The sequence below is a fragment of the Diabrotica virgifera genome, chromosome 1 (genome assembly GCF_917563875.1).
Source record: "Diabrotica virgifera virgifera chromosome 1, PGI_DIABVI_V3a".
Classification (NCBI taxonomy): Eukaryota; Metazoa; Arthropoda; class Insecta; order Coleoptera; family Chrysomelidae; genus Diabrotica; species Diabrotica virgifera.
In genome coordinates this window covers 68,434,473-68,454,693 of record NC_065443.1, presented here as the reverse complement: position 1 = coordinate 68,454,693, position 20,221 = coordinate 68,434,473, and the positions used below count along the sequence as shown (strand labels likewise).

Genomic DNA, 20,221 nt, shown 5'->3' with positions numbered 1-20,221 from the left:
AATGATTAATAATATATAGATAGTAAGCGTATTTTTTATTTATTCATACAAAATACGTTAAACAAATTATTCGAAAATATCAAATCTAGAAGGAGAGAAAATAATTTTTACAAGAAAACTTATATAAAAATAAAGATATTTATATTTTTGTAATTCTGCGGGCAAAATTCTCATACCATTGTGCAGAAGAATGGCTGTTACTAGAATCATCTTGTCTTTCATTGTAAACATGTTGTTCATCGTTTGGTGAATGAAGAGGTAAATTGGAGGATACAGGAGATGAGCTGAAGGAATTACTTGTTCCTGGTCGCATTTCTGCTTGCTGAGATAACTCCTCTTCCATTATTAATTTAGCTATCTGATATTTGATGTGCGTCTGACGTTGTGGTGATAGTTTTTTAACGCTCGCTGCGTAACCCCGAAATACTAGATCTATTTCGTCAGCACTTTCCTCACAATTACTGTGCCGTTTATTTAAAAAAGATATAACTTTATCAACTGAAGAGTATTGAATGTCTTGCGAAAGTTTTATTTTGGTACGTAACTTTTATATTTGTTTGTCTTGCTCATGGATCTTCTCAATCGATAAGTTTTCTTCCGTTAGAGAAGCCTCGTTCTGCGTAGTGACTTCTTCATTAAGTAGTTCCAGTGATTCTGAAAGCCCAGGATCTGAGTCTTCGCCTGCTGTCCAGTTCTAGTCTTTTCAGAACGGAGATATTTTGCATAGCAGTCTCTCAAATTCTTCTAGGGTTTCTTCAGATCTTCACCTGTAAAAAACTAAAATAGGTGATTAAATTAAAAATATCATTCGGTAGTAAATTTGAAAAAATTTTGATAAAAAAACGTGATAAAACTAAAAAAAATTTGTTTTAGATTTTTAGCTACCGGTGATTCATACAAAACGATTGGGCACAGCTTTCGGTTAGGATTTTCAACCGTTGCAAATATTGTGGATGAAACATCTGAAGCTATATGGGACCGGTTACAACCGATTTATATGCCAGAGCCAACAGAAGAAATATGGGAAAAATCAATCCTAGGCTTCAAAAATGTATGGCAGTTCCCCAATTGTTTAGGAAGCATAGATGGCAAACACCTGACCATCAGATGTCCCCAGAAGAGTGGACCAAATTACTTTTCCTATTTAAAAAATTTTTAGATAGTTCTTATGGCAATTGTTGACCCAGAATATAAATTTATTTGTATAGATGTAGGTGGTTATGGTAAAAATAGTGACTGTGGTATTTTTGAGACATCGGCTATGGACAGAAAATTTGCAAATGAAACCATGAATATACCAACCAACAGACCATTAGCTGATGAGAATGAAGAGATTCCATGTGTATTAATTGGCGATGAAGCTTTTACACTAAGCCCTTACTTAACGAGGCCATTTTCTTAGAGACAGGCATGAAATGACAACAGCAAAGAGAGATTTAATTATCATCTATGCAGAGCCCGACGCGTAGTGGAAAATGAATTTTTAATATTGCCACATAAATGGCGTCTATTTTTTAGACCTCTAGAATTTAAAGTTCAAACAGCTACAAAACTTGTGAAGGCAGCATGCTTATTGCACAATTTGCTGCGCACAAGAAACACTGACGAGCAATTTTTGCATTTACAAGAAAACTCTAATATTCCTTTACCAGCAGTTGATAATCTGGCGGTTGACGGAAGAAGAACAGTAAACGAAACTTTTGAAATACGTGAAAAATTCGTTACTTATTTTAGTATTGTATGATTCCAAACAAATAAAAAACAGTACTTACCTTTTATATTTAATTCATTTCCAATCTGATCCCAAATTTTATTTTTAATACGCACGTTCTTATAATCTGGGTGGGACATGTCGAACAATATATCATGTTTTTTACAATTTCAATAAGTTTTTCGATATCCATTTTATTTGAAACGTTGCACCACTGCTGAGTTCTGAACGCTAACTAATTATATCGTCGCGATCGCCGTCAGAACGCTGCACAAATTCCTTTGATCGCCAACAGGTCGCGACAAGTATGTGCGGATCCACTCGATTGTTTGAGACGAGTCGTATCGCGATCGCGATCGTGAACGCCATCGCGTCGAGATCGCGTTGGTATGTTTACCGCTTCTGATCTAGAAATAAGATCGAGAATAAAACAGGCCAGAAAATCCTTCGAAAAAATCAAAAAACTGCTTTGTGATTCTCGAATATTCTCGAAATTCGACTACGTTTATTAAAAAGCTACGTCTGGTCGACTCTTCTCGATGCAGTTGAGACATGGACCCTTAAAACATCAACCGTAAGTAAGTTGGAGGCCTTTGAAATGTGAACCTACCGGAAAATTCTCAAAATTTCGTGGACATCGCATACCTCAAACGAAGAAGTGCTGCATAGAATAGGCAAGGCAAGAGAACTTTTCAACACAGTGAAAGTTAGAAAAACATCATACCTAGGCCACATACTGAGAAATAATAAGTACCAATATGCTCAACTTATAGTAAAAGGAAAAATCGAGGGAAGGAGAGGACTAGCAAGAAAAAGACTATCGTGGCTCAGAAACATCCGACAATGGACAGGGCTAAATTTTGAACAGCTAATAAGAACAGCTGAAGACAGAGAAGAGTTTGAAATTGTAGTAGCCAACCTGCATTGAGGAGACGGCACTTTAAGAAGAAGAATAAGATATAAATAATTTTAATATTTACCTAACCATTGAACTTAATATTGTTCTAAATCTGATTCTTTGTGGCATATTATATAATTAACTATTTTATTGGGAAATAAGCCAAAATTTAATTTAAAAATAAAATTTATAGACGTTTCGACTTCCACTTCGGAGGTCGTTATGGAAATATAAAATATTAATAAATTAAACGAATTTTGTTGATTAGTAAAAAAATTCTTCCAATAATTTAGTTTAATCTGACTCATAGAAGACTTTAAAATGATATTGGCAATATTTATGAGTTGCGTTCCTGGGACGACTTTATTGAGAGATAGTTCATTCGATTACATGGATTCAACTTTAACTTAAGAATATCAGTCACAAAATTCATAACACGTGATTTGTCTTTTAAAAGACAACCACGTGCAATGGTGACAGTAAAATTCTCGCGTTAGTGATTCCATAGTAAATCACGAGGAAAAACCAGTTGGGATATTATCATGAGGTTGTTGGAGAATACCTACATAATAATATTTAAATTAATTTAATTTTGTTAAAATTGTCATAAAAGAGTAAAATTTGAAAATAATACCTTTATCATTCACCTTGTCTACGGTTATTATACTGTCCGCAATATCATACTCGACAGTCAATCAAAATAGCAGTTCGCAGAGCTTGAAATAATCGAAATCACCGAAACGCACCCAACTTCAAAATCACCCTCGGTTCCTGTCAAAGCCGAATCGACTGATTAGTCCAGAGAAATAAGGTTTTTGTCGGGACACGTGAGCAGCCAGGTTGCAAATTGGTTTTTTGGGTGTGACTGTGTGAAAAAAAAACTATACTACTTGGGTATCATACTATATAATACCTAATACATTATAAATACAAAAATGCCTGTCACAGTTCCGACAAGAATTTTAGTTATTAACAAATAAGCGTCAAAAATGGCAGTTTTTTCGTTTAAATCGCTACAGGTAAAAATAGGGAAATTAAATCTCTTATTTAGAGTGTTCACCTTTTAGTAGATGAGCAAAGGTTCAAAATGGCAGTTTTTGAATTTTGGTCCGATCATTTGTTGCTTCGCTAATTGCAAAATAAGAATAAAATTTCGAAAATAAAAAAGGCTATAGCGGGATAAAATGGTTAAAAACGCCCCCGCACCGATCAGCCCCGATACTTATGTTTTCGATAAAGGATATAAAATTATGCCCTCATGCAAATTTTTAGCTTCCCAGAGGTCCTAAAACTTTTTAAATCGAGAAAAGAAAAATTTTTAAGTTTTATTTTTTTGTGAGTTTTATTTTAAATCTGAAAAAATTCAAGAGGTTGTATCTTTTGAATACAAAACAACCTGATTTTTTTCACATTTTTGTAATAAAAAATGAGCACAGGAAAATTTTTTGAAATTTTCAAAAAAATTTTAGGTTATAATAATATGATTTGGCCAACTTTCCAATAGTATTTCTTTGTGTACTTTTTGCCGTTCTTTTGAATGGCTGAGGCAGAATTTTTAATATCTGAGCTGAAAGAACGATAAAATCGAAAAAACCGTTTTTGGCTGTCACGAGATGCATCTCGGGACAGCCAATTTTAGGATTTAGGATCCTTACTACAACAACTGAAAAAATACTAAAAGTGTGAATTTTGTCATAAAATTTGGTATGTGGGGTTATAATATATACAGCGTGTCTACTTAAGTTGGAAACATATGTGAAACTTTTTTGTTATTCATTTTACGAAAAAAAGTTATTCTTTATAAAAAGTTCTGCATGCTCTAAAACCTAAGATTCAATCATCAGATATCAAATTTTGTCAATATTATACGAGGTATGTCAAAAAATATGAACTTCGTTCAAGAGTAAAGTACCGTTATTTCTCTCAATATCGAAAATTCTTATAATGAAAAGTTGTTTGGAAATAAAAACTAAGATCAAATATGCAATTACATGCTTCTAATTGGAAAAAAACATTTTCCAAATTTTTCTCAAATTTATTGATACTAACTTCGTTTTTATTTATTACACATACGATAACTCTTTTATTATTACTTTTACGAAAAAAAGGTATTCTTTATAAAAAGCTCTGTATATCCTAAGACCGAAGATGCAACCATCAGATATCACATTTTAATAATTTTATACGAGGTATGTCAAAAAATTTGAATTTCACTCAAGAGTAAAGTACCTTTATTTTTCACAATATTGAAAACGGTTATTAAAAAAGTTGTTTAGGATTAAAAACTATGTTTCAATATGCAATTACATCCTTCTAATTGAAATATTGTGAAATATAAAGATACTAAAATCTTGAGCGAATTTCATATTTTTTGACACACCTCGTATAAAATTAATAAAAGCTGATATATCATGGTTTTGTTTTAGATTTTAGACCATGCAAAGCTTTTTATGAAGAATAACTTTTTTTCGTAAAATGAATAATAAACGAGTTATCATATTTGTAATAATTAAAAACGATGTGTATCCATAAATTTGAGAATTTTTTTTTTTTAATTAGAAGCATGTAATTGCATATTTGATCTTAGTTTTTAATTCCAAACAACTTTTTATTATAAGAATTTTCGATATTACGAGAGAAATAAAGGTACTTTACCCTTGACCGAAATTCATATTTTTTGACATACCTCGTATAATATTGAGAAAATTTGATATCTGATGATTGAATCTTAGGTTTTGGGGCATGTAGAACTTTTTATAAAGAATAACTTTTTTCGTAAAATTAATAATAAAAAAGTTTTCCATATGGTTCCAACTTAAGTAGGCACGCTGTACAATAACAACTTTTCCAAATAACTTTTTTCGATATCTCATATCTCGAATCGCATATCGAAAATTCACCCTGTTTGTGGATTCGCGCAGTAGACCGCTTTTAAAAATTTTAAGTTCAGTTGACTATTTTAAAAATTGTGAACCATCAACCTCTATGACTGCAAAATTTCAAATCTGTATATATTTTGATAGCCGAAACATAGGGGTGTCTTCATCTTAAATAGGACTCACTGTATCTTATCCATTAGATAATTTATTGCAAATAATATAGTCGTAATTTTGACAGATTCAAAATATACAATGAGAATACTGACTAATTCACTAATTTTATCATAAAAAGTTCAACTTGATTGCATTGAAATGTTGAACCAATTAATGCGTATTAATATAATAATATTATATGTATAGTCCATTCTTTCACGGTTTTTGCTCTAAATTTTAAAGAACCGCTTGGATTTACATGAAATTTGGCATACGCATAGCTTGCATGTCAAAGAAAAAAAGTGATATTGTGCCGATGTGTGCTTTTGCCCTGGGGGTGACTTTCACTCCCTCTTGGGGGTGAAAAAATATAAATCTAAAATAAGCCCGGAAATGGATAAAATAACTAATTTTAAGTAACTTTTGTTCTATAGAGCTTTTTCGCCAAGTCAACACTTCTCGAGTTATTTGCGAGTGAAGATGTTCATTTTTCAACAAAATAATTACATTTTTAGACGGTTTTTCGCAAATAACTCAAAAAGTAAGTATTTTGTCAAAAAAACGTTCTCAGCAAAAATATAGCCTGTAAGAAAGTAAAACAAATGGTGTACGCGTTAGGTCTCTGAACCTTGTAAAACCAGAGTTATAGCCAATGAAAAATAGATTCATATTCATCAAATTTCAAATAGAATATTTCGAAGTGAAATATCCAAAAAATTAAGCACTTTTTGGGGAAAACGACCATTATAACTTTTTTAAAGTGTTTAAAAAAGCTTTATTTCTGTTTTTATAAAAAGTTTCTAGCATTAAATTTAAGCAAGTTACGCTCAAAATAAAGTTGGTCGCTTTTGTTGTGGCAAAAGAAATCGGGAAGACCACCCCCTAATTAGCAACTTAAATGAAATTAATCGTTACCGCCCCACAAATTATTTTACTTATGTTGTGTTTATATGATCTGTAAGTTTCTTCGATTCAAAATGCTTATTTTGGAAAAAATTTGGTTTTAAAATAAAATTTTTAAAAATGTTAATTTTGAAAAATATGCTTTTTTTCAAAATAACTTAAAAATTGTTAGAGATACCAAAAATCTCGAAAAACAAAAAAAGTCAGCATTGCCTTTCTGAATATCATGTATTTTTTTGTTTTTCTGTTAGACAAAAATTGGTTGAGAATTGGTGTTACTAAATTTGCATACATTCGTGATCAGTGACTCGTTCAACCCCTTTTAACTACATCCCTTTCAAAAATAAGGACTTTGAACCGATGAAACTTAAAGAATATATAAACAATACATACACGAGTCAAGAAACTTGTAAAGTCGTAACGATTAAGTTCATTTGAGATACTAATTAGGGGGTGATTTTCCCGATTTTTTTACCAAAAAAAGGGCCTAACTTTATTTTGAGCGTAACTTGTTTTATTTTGATGCTAGAAATTTTTTTATAAAACAGAAATGAAGTTTTTTTAAACACTTTAAATAAGTTGTAATGAGTTTTCCCCGAAATGTGCTTCATTTTTGGTTATTTCAAGTTAAATTATTCCATTTGGAATTTGACGAATATGAACCTATTTTTAATTAGCTATAACTCTGCTTCTTCTAGGTGTAGAAACGTGATATATACACCATTTTTTAAAATTTTTTACAGGCTATATTTTTGCTATACATGTTTTTTCGACAAAATACGTACTACTTGAGTTATTTGTAAAAGACCGTCTAAAAGTGTGGTTATTTTGTTGAAAAAATGAACATATTCACTGGCAAATAACTCGAAAAGTATTGACTTAGTGAAAAAAACTCTATAGAATAAAAGTTACTTAAAATTAGTCAGTTTATCAATTTCTGGACTTACTTTGGACGAATACTTTTTCACCCCCAAGAGGGGTGAAAAGCACCCCCGGGGCAAAAACACATATCGGCACTTTAAAATTTAGAGCTTTTGCAATATTTTACCGTTAAAGAACGTACTAATAATTACTATAATATAATAGAGTGAGTTTTATGTATAGAAACACTGAAGTATTTTGGAAACGACTTGCACGTTTTTCATAGGTTTTGGTGGGTAGGGGTATTCTAATGCAGCTGATATTACAGTGACAATTACATTGTTTTCAGATTTTCCGTTTTTCTGGAAATCTAATGAACTTTCTTATTTCAAATGGAACACCCTGTACTTTTTTTGCGTTTCGAAGTCCTTAAGATATACTGATTATTTTTTATGTTATATTCCCTATACCTAAATGCCATAGTTTGGGAGCCATTGCTACATTGATTAAAAAAAAAGTTAAAGAAATTATAAAAATCAATTTTTTAGACCCGTGTAGGCATTATTTTACGTTCATTTCTGTACTTCGCAGTTTCAAAAATAATATTTTTGATTTGTGTTTTTTAACCTTAAAAATCGTCATTATTCGATTTCTTTTCAGTTTTAAATTATTTATAACTCGAACACGATTAACTTTAGAGAAAAATTACAAAAGAACTTTTTTGTTCCCAATGGTCCGAAGAACCTAAAATAATGTCTAGGCAGGCCGAAAAAATTGATTTTTATAAATTGTTTAAAAAGTTTTTTTAAATAAATGTAGCAATAACTCCGAAATTATGGCCTTTAGGTATAGGGAATATAACATGGAAAATAATCAGTATTTCTTAAGGACTTCAAAATGCAAAAAATATACATAGTGTTCCATTTGAAATAAGAAAGTTAATTAGATATTCAGAAAAACGGAAGATCTGACAACAATATAAGTATTACTATAATATCGGCCACATTAGAAAACCCCTACCCACCACAATCTATAAAAATTGTGCAATCCATTTCCGAGATAATTGAGGGTTTCCATACATAAAACTCACTCTGTATATTATATTATATTACTACACATTAATTGGTTCAATACTTCAATGCAATCAATTTGAACTTTTTATGATAAAATTAGTGAATTAGTCAGTATTTTGATTTTATATTTTTAATCCATAAAAAATACGACTATATTAGTTGCAATAAATTTTCAAATTGATAAGACACAGTTTGTCGCATTTAAGATGAAGACACCCCTATGTTTCGGCTATCAAAATATATACAGATTTGAAATTTTGCACAGTCATACGGGGTGATGGTTCACAATTTTTAAAATAGTCAACTAAACTTTAAGTTTTAAACGCGGCCTATTACAAACAGGGTGAATTTTCGATATGCTAGTCGATTTGCTTCGCGTTAGAGATATCGAAAAAAGTTATTTGGAAAAGTTGTTACAAATAATATTAAAACCCCACATACCAAATTTTATGACAAAATTCACACTTTTAGTAGTTTTTCAGTTGTTGTAGTCAGGATCCTAAATCCTAAAATTGGCTCTCCCGAGATGCATCTCGTGACAGCCAAAAACGGTTTTTTCGATTTTATCGTTCTTTCAGCTCAGATATTAAAAATTCTGCCTCAGCCATTCAAAAGAACGGCAAAAAGTACACAAAAAAATACTATTTAAAAGTTGGCCAAATCATATTATCATAACCTAAATTTTTTTTAAAAATTTCAAAAATTTTTCTTGGGCTTATTTTTTATTACAAAAATCTGAAAAAAAATCAGGTTGTTTTGTATTTAAAAGATACAACCTCTTGATATTTTTTAGATTTTTTAAAGTAAAACTGCGCTCACAAAAAAATAAAACCTAACAATTTTTCTCTTCTTGATTTAAAAAGTTTTAGGACCTCTGGGAAGCTAAAAATTTGCATAAGGGCATAATTTTATATCCTATATAAGTAGCGGGGGTGATCGGTGCGGGGGCATTTTTGACCATCTTATCCCGCTATAGCCTTTGCTTTAACTTTTGGCGAAAATTAACTTAAGACTTTGATATTGCATGAAACCTTAAAACAACCAGTACATATCATGCAAAAAAAATTTCAAGACGATTCGTTAATTAGTTTAAATTTTATTCAATTTGTTTATCTAAAAGAGCATTTTTTTGCAATGTTATTGTTCAGAAAATAATAATGATACAGTCATTCTGTGGAAAGCACATGAAAGAAGAAGACGTATATTTTCAAAACATTTAAAAAAATCTATAAAAAGGCATTTTTATCATTCCGAAAACATTTTACGAAAATAGAGTCATTTTTGGCTTAAAAGCAATTTGAAAAGCTTTGTTAATATTGACTGTAGAGTAAATCTACTTTGGGATTTCAAAAGCTGGTATTTTTACACGAATTTAGAAGAAAAAACTTTTTGCCTAGGTGAATTGCGGTCAAAGTTAGCCACTTTTATTATTTAATTTATATTTATATAAAATTCTCCTGTAACAGTGTTAGTTACCATACTCCTCCGAAACAACTTCACCGATTTTTATGAAATTTTACACGTATATCCTCTAGGACTGAGAATAGGTTCTAATCTATTTTTCATGCCCATAAATTGTAAGGGGGGTTGCCCCCTTGAGTTTTTTTTTGTTTTTTTTTGGACAAAATTGTCTACCTTAATTTTGTATGGTGTAGAATTAAAAAATACATACAACTCTTAATTTTCACTCTTCTATCACCAACCCCTATTTTTTAATAATTTATGAAATTATATATGTATATTCGGTAGGTCTTAGAATCGGTCGTAATCTATTTTTAATATCCTTGAGTGAGAAGGAGGGTTCCCCCTAACATTTTGTAATGTTAGGTGGGGATATGTGTACATAACGTACTCTACAAGACTACGAGTACATACAAATTAAAAAAATTATGATCAAAATCCATCAAGAAGCTCCGGAGATATTAATTGCAGCATATGTTTGAAGAATCAATTCATTTTTTCAGTGCACGGATTGTAATAATTATTCCCCTCCACCGACCACGAATCGATTTCGTTAGGATGTAATTTTTAAAGCTTTATTAACCACTTCATTGAAGTTCAAAGTTGAGTCAAACTTTGCGCATAAACTATATACCTTGAACTTCAAAATAGCGCTAATTAGGTTGCTTAATTGTTATAAACAAAGTAGTTGTGAATTAAATAAAAAAAAGTGGTTAACTTTGACCGTAATTAACCTAGACGAAATTTGTTTTGAAAATTCGTGTAAAAATACCAGATTTTCAAATTCAAAAGTTAGCGAAATTATTCCGATTCGATTTTTTTGCATAAACTTACTCAAAAAGAGGTCCTTATAACATATCCACAGGGTGCCGGGCGGTGCCGTGGTCTAAAAATTGTTTAAACAATTTTTTTTAAACAAATTCACAAAAATAATTTTTTCATTTCAAACAAAATTTTTTAGATAAATTGGCTTATTCTGAGCAAAAAAGGTCTCCTGTCATTTTTTTCTAAAATTGATTGTTGTCGAGTTATATGCGATTAAAAATTTGAAAAATGCGAAAATGGCCATTTTCAAGGCTTAATAACTCGATTAAACATTATTATTACGGAATTCAAAAAATCACAAAATCAAGTTTCAAATCCCTTCTTCAAGGTTCTGAAGAGATTTTTGTCATTATTTTATTAGAAAGCTGTTATTTTTAATTATTAACAATTAGCGCTATAGTCCAGGATGCATCGTCGCCCCCGTTAGTGAAATTATTCCGATTCCATTTTTTTGCAGAAACTTACTCAAAACGAGGTCCTTATAACATATCCACAGGGCGCCAGGCGGTGCTGTGGTCGAAAAATTGTTTAAACAATTTTTTTTAAACAAATTCACAAAAATATTTTTTTTATTACGAACGATTTTTTTTAGATAATTTGGGTTATTCTGAGCAAAAAAGGTCTCTTGTGATTTTTCTCCAAAAATTGATTGTTGTCGAGTTATATAGCCATTTTCGCATTTTTCAAATTATAAATCGCGTATAATTCGACAACAATCAATTTTAGAAAAAAATCAAAAGAGACATTTTTTGCTGAGAATGTCCCAAGTTATCTAAAAAAAATTTGTTCGAGGTAAAAAATTATTTTTGTGAATTATAAAAATATATGTTATAAGGACCACGTTTTGAGTAAGTTTCTGCAAAAAAATGGAATCAGAATAATTTCACTAACGGGGGCGACGATAAATCCTGGACTATAGCGCTAACTGTTTATGTTTAAAAATAACAGCTTTCTAATAATATAATGACAAAAATCTCTTCAGGACCTTGAAGAAGGGACTTGAAACTTGATTTGGTGACTTTTTGAATGTCATAATAATAATGTTTAATCGAGTTATTAAGCCTTGAAAATGGCCATTTTCGCATTTTTCAAATTTTTAATCGCATATAACTCGACAACAATCAATTTTAGAAAAAAATGACAGGAGACCTTTTTTGCTAAGAATAAGCCAGTTTATTTAAAAAAATTTTATTCGAAATGAAAAAATTATTTTTGTGAATTTATTTAAAAAAAATTGTTTAAACAATTTTTCGACCACGGCACCGCTCGGCACCCTGTGGATATATATTATAAGGACCTCTTTTTGAGTAAGTTTGTGGAAAAAAATCGAATCGGAATAATTTCGCTAGCGGGGGCGACGATACTGCCCGGTCTAAGTAGTTTTAGTCTAGAGTCAATATTAACAAAGTTATTCAAATTGTTTATAAGCCAAAAATGACCCTACTTTAGAAAAATATTTTCGGAATGATAAAAATGAATTTAATGATTTTTTTTAAATGCGTTGAAATTGTAACTATTCTTCTTTCACGTGGTTTTCACAGAATTGCTCTATCATTATTATTTTCTGAACAATAACATTGCAAAAAAGCTCTTTGGGATAAACAAATTGAATAATATTTAAACTAATTGACGAATCGGCTTTAAATTTTTTGTAGATTATATGGACTGTTTGACTCAACTTTTCATGCAATATGAAAGTCTTAAGGTAATTTTCGCAAAATTTATAGCAATTTTTTTCGTTTCGAAATTTTAATTTTATTTTGAAATTTCCGAAGCAACAAAGGATCGGACTAAAATTGAAAAACTGCCATTTTAAACCTTTGCTCATCTACTAAAAGAAGGATACTGTAAATAAGATATTTAATTACTCTATTTTCACCTGTAGCGATTTAAACGAAAAAACTGCCATTTTTAACGCTTATTTGTTAATAACTAAAATTCTCGTCCGAACTGTGACGGGAATTTTTGTATTTATAATGTATTAGGTATATAATACCCAAAAAACCCATTTGAAATCTGGCTGCTCAAGTGTCCCGAACATGGTATATTTTTGCCTTATTTCCCTGGCGTACATACAAAAATAGCAGCTACTTTAGAAGCCGGTAGCAGCAGCAGTTACTAAGAACCAGATAGCAGTTAAAAAAGCAGTCTACTACTTAGCACCCCATCTCAACCATAAATAACCTATCCACAAAATAAAGTGTTTCTTACCCAAACTATTCATTCTGTAGTTAAAGGAAACAACCACAACACCTTCATCTACGAGATACTGAAAATCATATCCTGTAGGATTTCCATAGATAAAAAATCCACCGTATATGTATACATACACGGGAAAACCAGTTATATTCTCTTTGTATGGTAGCTAAAATATAATCAAAAATATTTAGATTTTCCCATTTTCTTTCTATTTTATTGAAAAGCAAAAACTAAATAAGCAGGTAATTAAATAAAAAAAGAAATTTTTAATCCAAAGCATTCTCTAGCTACTATATTTTTTAGGTGACTACTACTAATACAATGAAAATTATTTCATTAACTATTTATAGTCCGTTCTTTAACGGTAAAATATTGCAAAACCTCTAAATTTTAAAGAACCGCTTGGATTGACATGAAATTTGGCATACACATAGCTAACAAGTCAAAGAAAAAAAGTGATATTGTGCCGATATGTGCTTTTGCCCTGGGGGTGGTTTTCACCCCTTCTTGGGGGTGAAAAAATATTCGTCCAAAGAAAGTCAGGAAATGGATAAACTGGCTAATTTTAAGTGACTTTTGTTCTGTAGAGTTTTTTCACTAAGTCAATACTTTTCGAGTTATTTGGCAGTGAATATGTTCATTTTTTCAACAAAATAACCACGATTTTAGACGGTTTTTCGCAAATAACTCAAATACTAAGTATTTTGTCGAAAAAACATTCTCAGCAAAAATATATCCTGTAAAAAATTTAAAAAAATGGTGTATATATCACGTCTCTACACCTAGTAGAAGCAGAGTTATAGCTAATGAAAAATAGGTTCATATTCGTCAAATTCCAAATGGAACACTTTAACGTGAAATAACCAAAAATGAAGCACATTTCGGGGAAAACTCATTACAACTTATTTAAAGTGTTCAAAAAAAGCTTCATTTTTGTTTTATAAAAAAAATTCTAGCATCAAAATTAAACAAGTTACGCTCAAAATAAAGTTAGTCCCTTTTGGTTTTGGTAAAAAAATCGAGAAAATCACCCCCTAATTAGTATCTTAAATTAACTTAATCGTTACGACTCACAAGTTTCTTGACTCGTGTATACATTGTTTATATGATCTGTAAGTTTCATCGGTTCAAAGTCCTTATTATTGAAAGGGCTGTAGTTAAAAGGGGTTGAACTGATCACGATCAGTCACTGATCACGAATGTATGCAAATTTAGAAACCCCAAATCTCAATCAATTTTTGTCTAACAGAAAAACAAAAAAATACATGATATTCAGAAAAGCAAATCTGACTTTTTTTGTTTTTCGAGATTTTTGGTATCTCTAACAATTTTTAAGATATTTTGAAAAAAAGCACATTTTTCAAAATTTAAATTTTTCAAAATTTTACTTTGAAACCAAATTTTTATCAAAAATAAGTACTTTAAATCGATGAAACTTACAGATCATATAAACACAACATAAGTAAAATAATTTGTGGAGCGGTAACGATTAATTTCATTTAAGTTGCTATTTAGGGGGTGGTTTTCCCGATTTTTTTTTGCAAAAACAAAAGGGACCAACTTTGTTTTGAGCGTAACTTGCTTAAATTTAAAGCTAGAAACTTTTTGTAAAAACAGAAATAAAGCTTTTTTTAAATACTTTAAAAAAGTTAAAATGGGTTTTTCCCAAAAAAAGCTTAATTTTTTGGATATTTCACGTCGAAATATTCTATTTGAAATTTGGTGAATATGAATATATTTTTCATTGACTATAACTCTGGTTCTACGAGATCCAGAGACCTAACGTGTACACCATTTTTTTTACTTTTTTATAGGCTATATATTTGCTAAGAACGTTTTTTTCGACAAAATACTTACTTTTTGAGTTGTTTGCGAAAAACCGTCTAAAAATGTGGTTATTTTGTTGAAAAATGAACATATTCACTCGCAAATAACTCGAAAAGTGTTGACTTGGCGAAAAAGCTCTATAGAACAAAAGTTACTTAAAATTAGTCAGTTTACCCATTTCCGGACTTATTTTGGACATATATTTTTTCACCCCCAAAAGGGGGTGAAAGTCACCCCCAGGGCAAAAGCACACATCGGCACAATATCACTTTTTCTCTTTGACATGTAAGCTATACGTATGCCAAATTTCATGTCAATCCAAGCGGTTCTTTAAAATTTAGAGCAAAAACCGTGAAAGAATGGACTATTAATTTAACGTTTTATTTCGTTTATCCAGATATTTTCAAATATGTAGGTAAATGGTATAAACATCATGAGTCTTAAGGAAAACGTAAGTGGCATTAAGAGAGGGTTATGATAAGCAGGCAGTATTATAAGTTTATAAAAATCTTAAAAAGTTCTGTACAGTCACTGGACTCTGATCGCGTTTTGATTTAACACATGTGCCGGTTTCACTCACGGATGAAATAGTTCGTAGTTTTAAACGTTTTTAATGGATCCGCGATTATTTTATGTCGAATTACTGTCTTAGCGTTTGTTCAATGGTAATTGTACCCAAGATAAAGGTCCAACTGATATAGATGTATTGTACACGGTGGCTAACACAAGAGTGATCTTTTGGCTTGAGCTGTTAGTACCAGAGATACCGAACATATTTTCTTTGTTCACAAAATGTCCAGCAAAATTGTTTGTATGGGTAGGGGTGAAATTAATTAGGGATGTCTAGGTACTATTAGTCAGTAGTAGGATATTAATAAGGGCTGGCTTAAGGGGTAGTTTGAAATTGATCATGAAAATGATTGAAATCATACAGCGAAAAATATGTGATTATTTTGAACAACTTTAAAATTAATAAAATAAAACTACTGCTCAAACTAAATTACTTACTTGGGGTGTAAACACATTCAAATACAAACAGTCTTCATTTTCTCTTTTGTCATCTGTGTAATATTGAAGTTCGTAAGGAATTAGTGGTGGTAATTGGGTTAAACATATTTTCGTAATATTTACAGTTTCTTTGACGCCTTTCCATTTTTTGGGAGAAATAGGTTCCTAGAAAAAATATACATACAACATGAATTAGATATATTCAATGGTAAAAAAGAAATTAGGAGTAAGACAAATTACCTGTTTTATTAAATTACTTAAATTACTAACTATCTGTTACTTTAATTTAGTTTTTTACATGGAGATTTAGATATGCAGATTTGGGTTAAAGAGAAACAGGCTTAAAAATTAAAATTATCAACAAAAGACTTAAAGATAAATATTGTGTATTACCTAATTTTAAGAATACGAAATGAAACAAAGCAGTTGGTAAGAAGAACAAAAAATGAACACTGGGAACGGTTTACAAAAAGAATGGAAAGCGACTTCTACGGTACACAAATGGAGATTCATAAGAAACCAACGGAAAGAAATGGCAGAATTGAAGGAATACAATAATATACCAGCAAACGAATGGGAAAGATACTTGACGAAACAGTTTAAGGGAAAGAAAAATAATAATCAACACAATAACGTACCTGAATTAAGACACGAAATAGAAATCAGTTTTCAAGAAGTAGAGATAGCCATAAATTCACTCAAAAATAGAAAGTCACCAGGACCAGACGGAATAACCAAGGAGCTTCTAAAATACGGAGGAGAAAGTATAACCCTAGAGATCACAAAGCTTATACAAAAATTAATATTGCACTGCAAGATACCAGACGCATGGAAAAACAGCATAATGATACTAATGTTCAAGAAAGGAGACAAAGAAAACCCCAACAATTATAGAGGTATAAATCTACTGAACACCGCACTTAAGCTAACCACAAAAGTCCTAATCAACAAAATCAATAAACTAACAACTTTATCAGATGAACAACAAGGATTCAGATCCGGAAGATCCTGCGTAGACGCCGTATTTGTACTGAGACAAATCACAGAAAAAGCCATCGAGTACAATAAACTACCATATCTATGTTTTATGGACCTGACAAAGGCTTTCGATCGCATCCAATTCGGAGACGTGTTACACTTACTGCATAGAAGAAACATGCCAATCAATATTATACAAACCATCGAAAACATCTATTTTCATAATCGAATACAGACAAAGATAAATGGAAAACTAACACGCGGAGTCAGACAAGGTGACTCGTTAAGCCCACTGCTCTTCAATATAATAATGGACTAAATAATAGAAGCAGTACGTAAAGGTCATGGTTACAGAATGGGGAACAAAGAAATCCAAATATTATGTTATGCAGAAGACGCCGCGTTAATCGCCGAGAGAGAAGACGATCTCCAAAGATTAACACGCATCTTCAATAGGGCTTTTCATCGATTGTCATTTGTTTTGAGTTTCTGCGTCATGTGTCACATAATACTAATATATCTACGCCATACGTCTTTGGTTTTTATCATTGTTATATACCAATAACGTATGGCGTAGATATATTAATATTATGTGACATATGACAGAAGCTCGAAACAAATGACTGTGAATGAAAAGCCCTATACAACAGCCAAGAAATACAATATGATAATATCAGCAGAAAAAACCAAATGTAGGACAACATCTAAATACCCACTATGATGTAAAATCGAAATTGATGGGAAAATAATAAAGCAGGAAGCAAGGTTTAGATATCTGGGAATATATATAACAAGTTACGGAGATGTTGAAGAGGAAGTACGACAACAATGCTTAAAAGCAAGTAAAGAGGCGGGATCTCTTAATGACACAATTTGGAAGAACAAACACCTAAGACAAGACACAAAAGCAAGAATCTATAAAGCAGCAATTAGACCTATATTGACATAAACGGCGGAGACAAGTCCTGACACATCTAAAACGAGACGACTACTAGAAACAACAGAGATAAAAATACTTCGACGAATATCAGGGAAAAGTCTGTTAGAAGACATTAATAGATGGGTAACAAAACCGAAACAGGAGTGGAACGGACACATTAGTAGAATGGCAGAAAACAGGATAGTATGAATAGCACGAGATAAGTCACCAAATGGACGGAGAAGTATCGGCAGACCAAGAAAAAGATGGTGGGATAACTTAAACAATTTAGGAGGCTAATATTGAAGAAGAAACAGGCTTTAAAACCTACATACAAGAAGGAAGAAGAAGAAGAAGAATCTAATTTTATAAAAGCCTAGGACGACACGTCAAGCGGAAACGCTGTATGTCCTGGACCATAACTCCTGGTTAATTGTATGATTTATTTATTATTTATACAGGGTGAGTTTTTAGTGTGGGATCGGTCGATAATTCCATTATGTTATAGAATATCGAAAAAAGTTATTTAGAAAAAATGTAGGCAATGATATTCTCCACGCTTGGAAAATATGTCCATTTCTACAGGGTGATCAATAACAGCGTGGCATATCAAACATATAATTTTTTAAATGGGACACCCTATATATTTTTTCATATTTATATTCCCCTTATAATTCTTGTTCATATAATATAGGGTTCTGCATTACTATACGGAGTATTTAACAAGTTATGACCATTTTTATTTCGAAATCCCTATGAGATTAACACCCTGTATATAAAGAACTAATTCATAGACCATAATTTGTTTTATGTAGTAAGATAAACAATATACTGTAGTTTTTAAATTAAGTCCAATTGAAATCATTGACGAATGTTTGTATACAGGGTGAACTACAAAACCCAATTACGATTTTCTCTATTTTTTTAAATGGATCACCCTATATTTTATTTTTCAAAAATATCGTATTTATTATACTCTTTCATTTTTATATAGCGTTCCCTATACCTAAACTTATTACTTTCGGAGATATTTTTAGTTTTCTTCAACTTTCGGGAATACATTCAATTTTTTTAGTAGAAATAAGTTGGTTTTGAATGATAATTAAACAAAATTATTTTTATTCAATAAATAACTAACACAAAATATAAACCACAGCAATATGCAATGAATGTATCAATAAATGTGATATTAAGGAATTATCATATTTTCTATATACAAGAATCATACAATTCCTACAAAAAAATATAGGTATCTTGTGTATAATAAAATTACAAGATTATTTTTATTTAATAAACAACTCACACAAAACATAAATCAAAACAATGTACAACTAATTTAATAGTTTTTAGATTATTATATCAACAGCATCCTAAGCCAAGAAGTTTTTAGTAACACATTCCTAATTGCAGATTGTGACCCGCAGTTATTAATAATATAATTTTCATATTAAATTTCATTAATATGCATAAAGAAATCCCTACTTTGATAACACTCAAACTAGATGATCTATAAATGTTTAAGGTGATATAGTTAGAGATTATGAGATTGGTCCACATTTTTAACGGTTGAGGTACTTTTACGGCGGTGCTCCAGTTCTTCCAAAATTGATTTTCTTCAAGTGGGGCTATATAAAAAAACCTTGTATACCAGAAGCATCCAACAACGCTTGATGATATGAAAAATAGAATAAAAGAAGCTTTTAATAATATTGACTTACAAAGAAATGTGGCTCGGTCATTTGAATATCGGTTATGTACAAAATTGCATAGACGTCGAAAGTGGTCATTTTCAACATTTACTTTAGACTTATATCCTTAACATCACATTAATTGATACATTCATTAAATTTTGTTATGGTTTATTTTTTTGTTAGTTATTTATTGAATGAAAATATTTGTTATATTATTACATAATACTTATTTGTTAAGTTATTTATATTTATAAGAATTGAATGTATTCCCGGCAAATGAAGAAAACTAAAAATATCTCAGAAACTAATAAGTTTAGGTATAGGAGATGCTATATAAAAATGAAAGAGTATCATAAATACAATATTTAAAAAAAAATAAAATATAGGGTGATCCATTAAAAAAAAATTGAGAAAATCGTAATTTTGTTTTGTAGTTTAAAACTGCTTATAAAAATGAATGTTCTACTAAAAAATTCTTGGCTTAGAATGCTGTTGATATACCAATCTAAAAACTGTTACATCAGTTGTATATTGCTTTGATTTATGTTTGATGTAAGTTATTTATTGAAAAAAATTATCTTGTTATATTATTATATACAACAAAAAGTTTTTTTAGGAATTTTACGATTCTTGTATATTAGGGAAATATGATAATTTCTTAATATCACATTTATTGGTATATTTACTGCATATTGCTATGGTTTATATTTTGTGTTAGTTATTTATCTAATAAAAATAATTTTGTTTAATTATCACTCAATACTAACTTATTTCTACTAGAAAAATTGAATGTATTCCCGAAATTTGAGGAAAACTAAAAATATCTCGGAAAGTA

General features: G+C 30.5%; 1 protein-coding gene across 2 annotated transcripts in view; it reads right to left on the bottom strand.

The window, feature by feature from the left end:
* The window catches only part of LOC114335365 (esterase E4), a 110,887-nt gene that overhangs the window by 86,239 nt on the left and 4,427 nt on the right, over positions 1-20,221 (bottom strand). For both annotated transcript variants that reach the window (XM_028285594.2, XM_028285593.2), the window contains exons 3-4: positions 15,799-15,963; positions 12,976-13,129 (exon numbers count right to left, since the gene is read on the bottom strand). In XM_028285594.2, the coding sequence (XP_028141395.2) occupies positions 12,976-13,129; positions 15,799-15,963 (319 nt within the window). The remainder of the gene's footprint in view (positions 1-12,975; positions 13,130-15,798; positions 15,964-20,221) is intronic.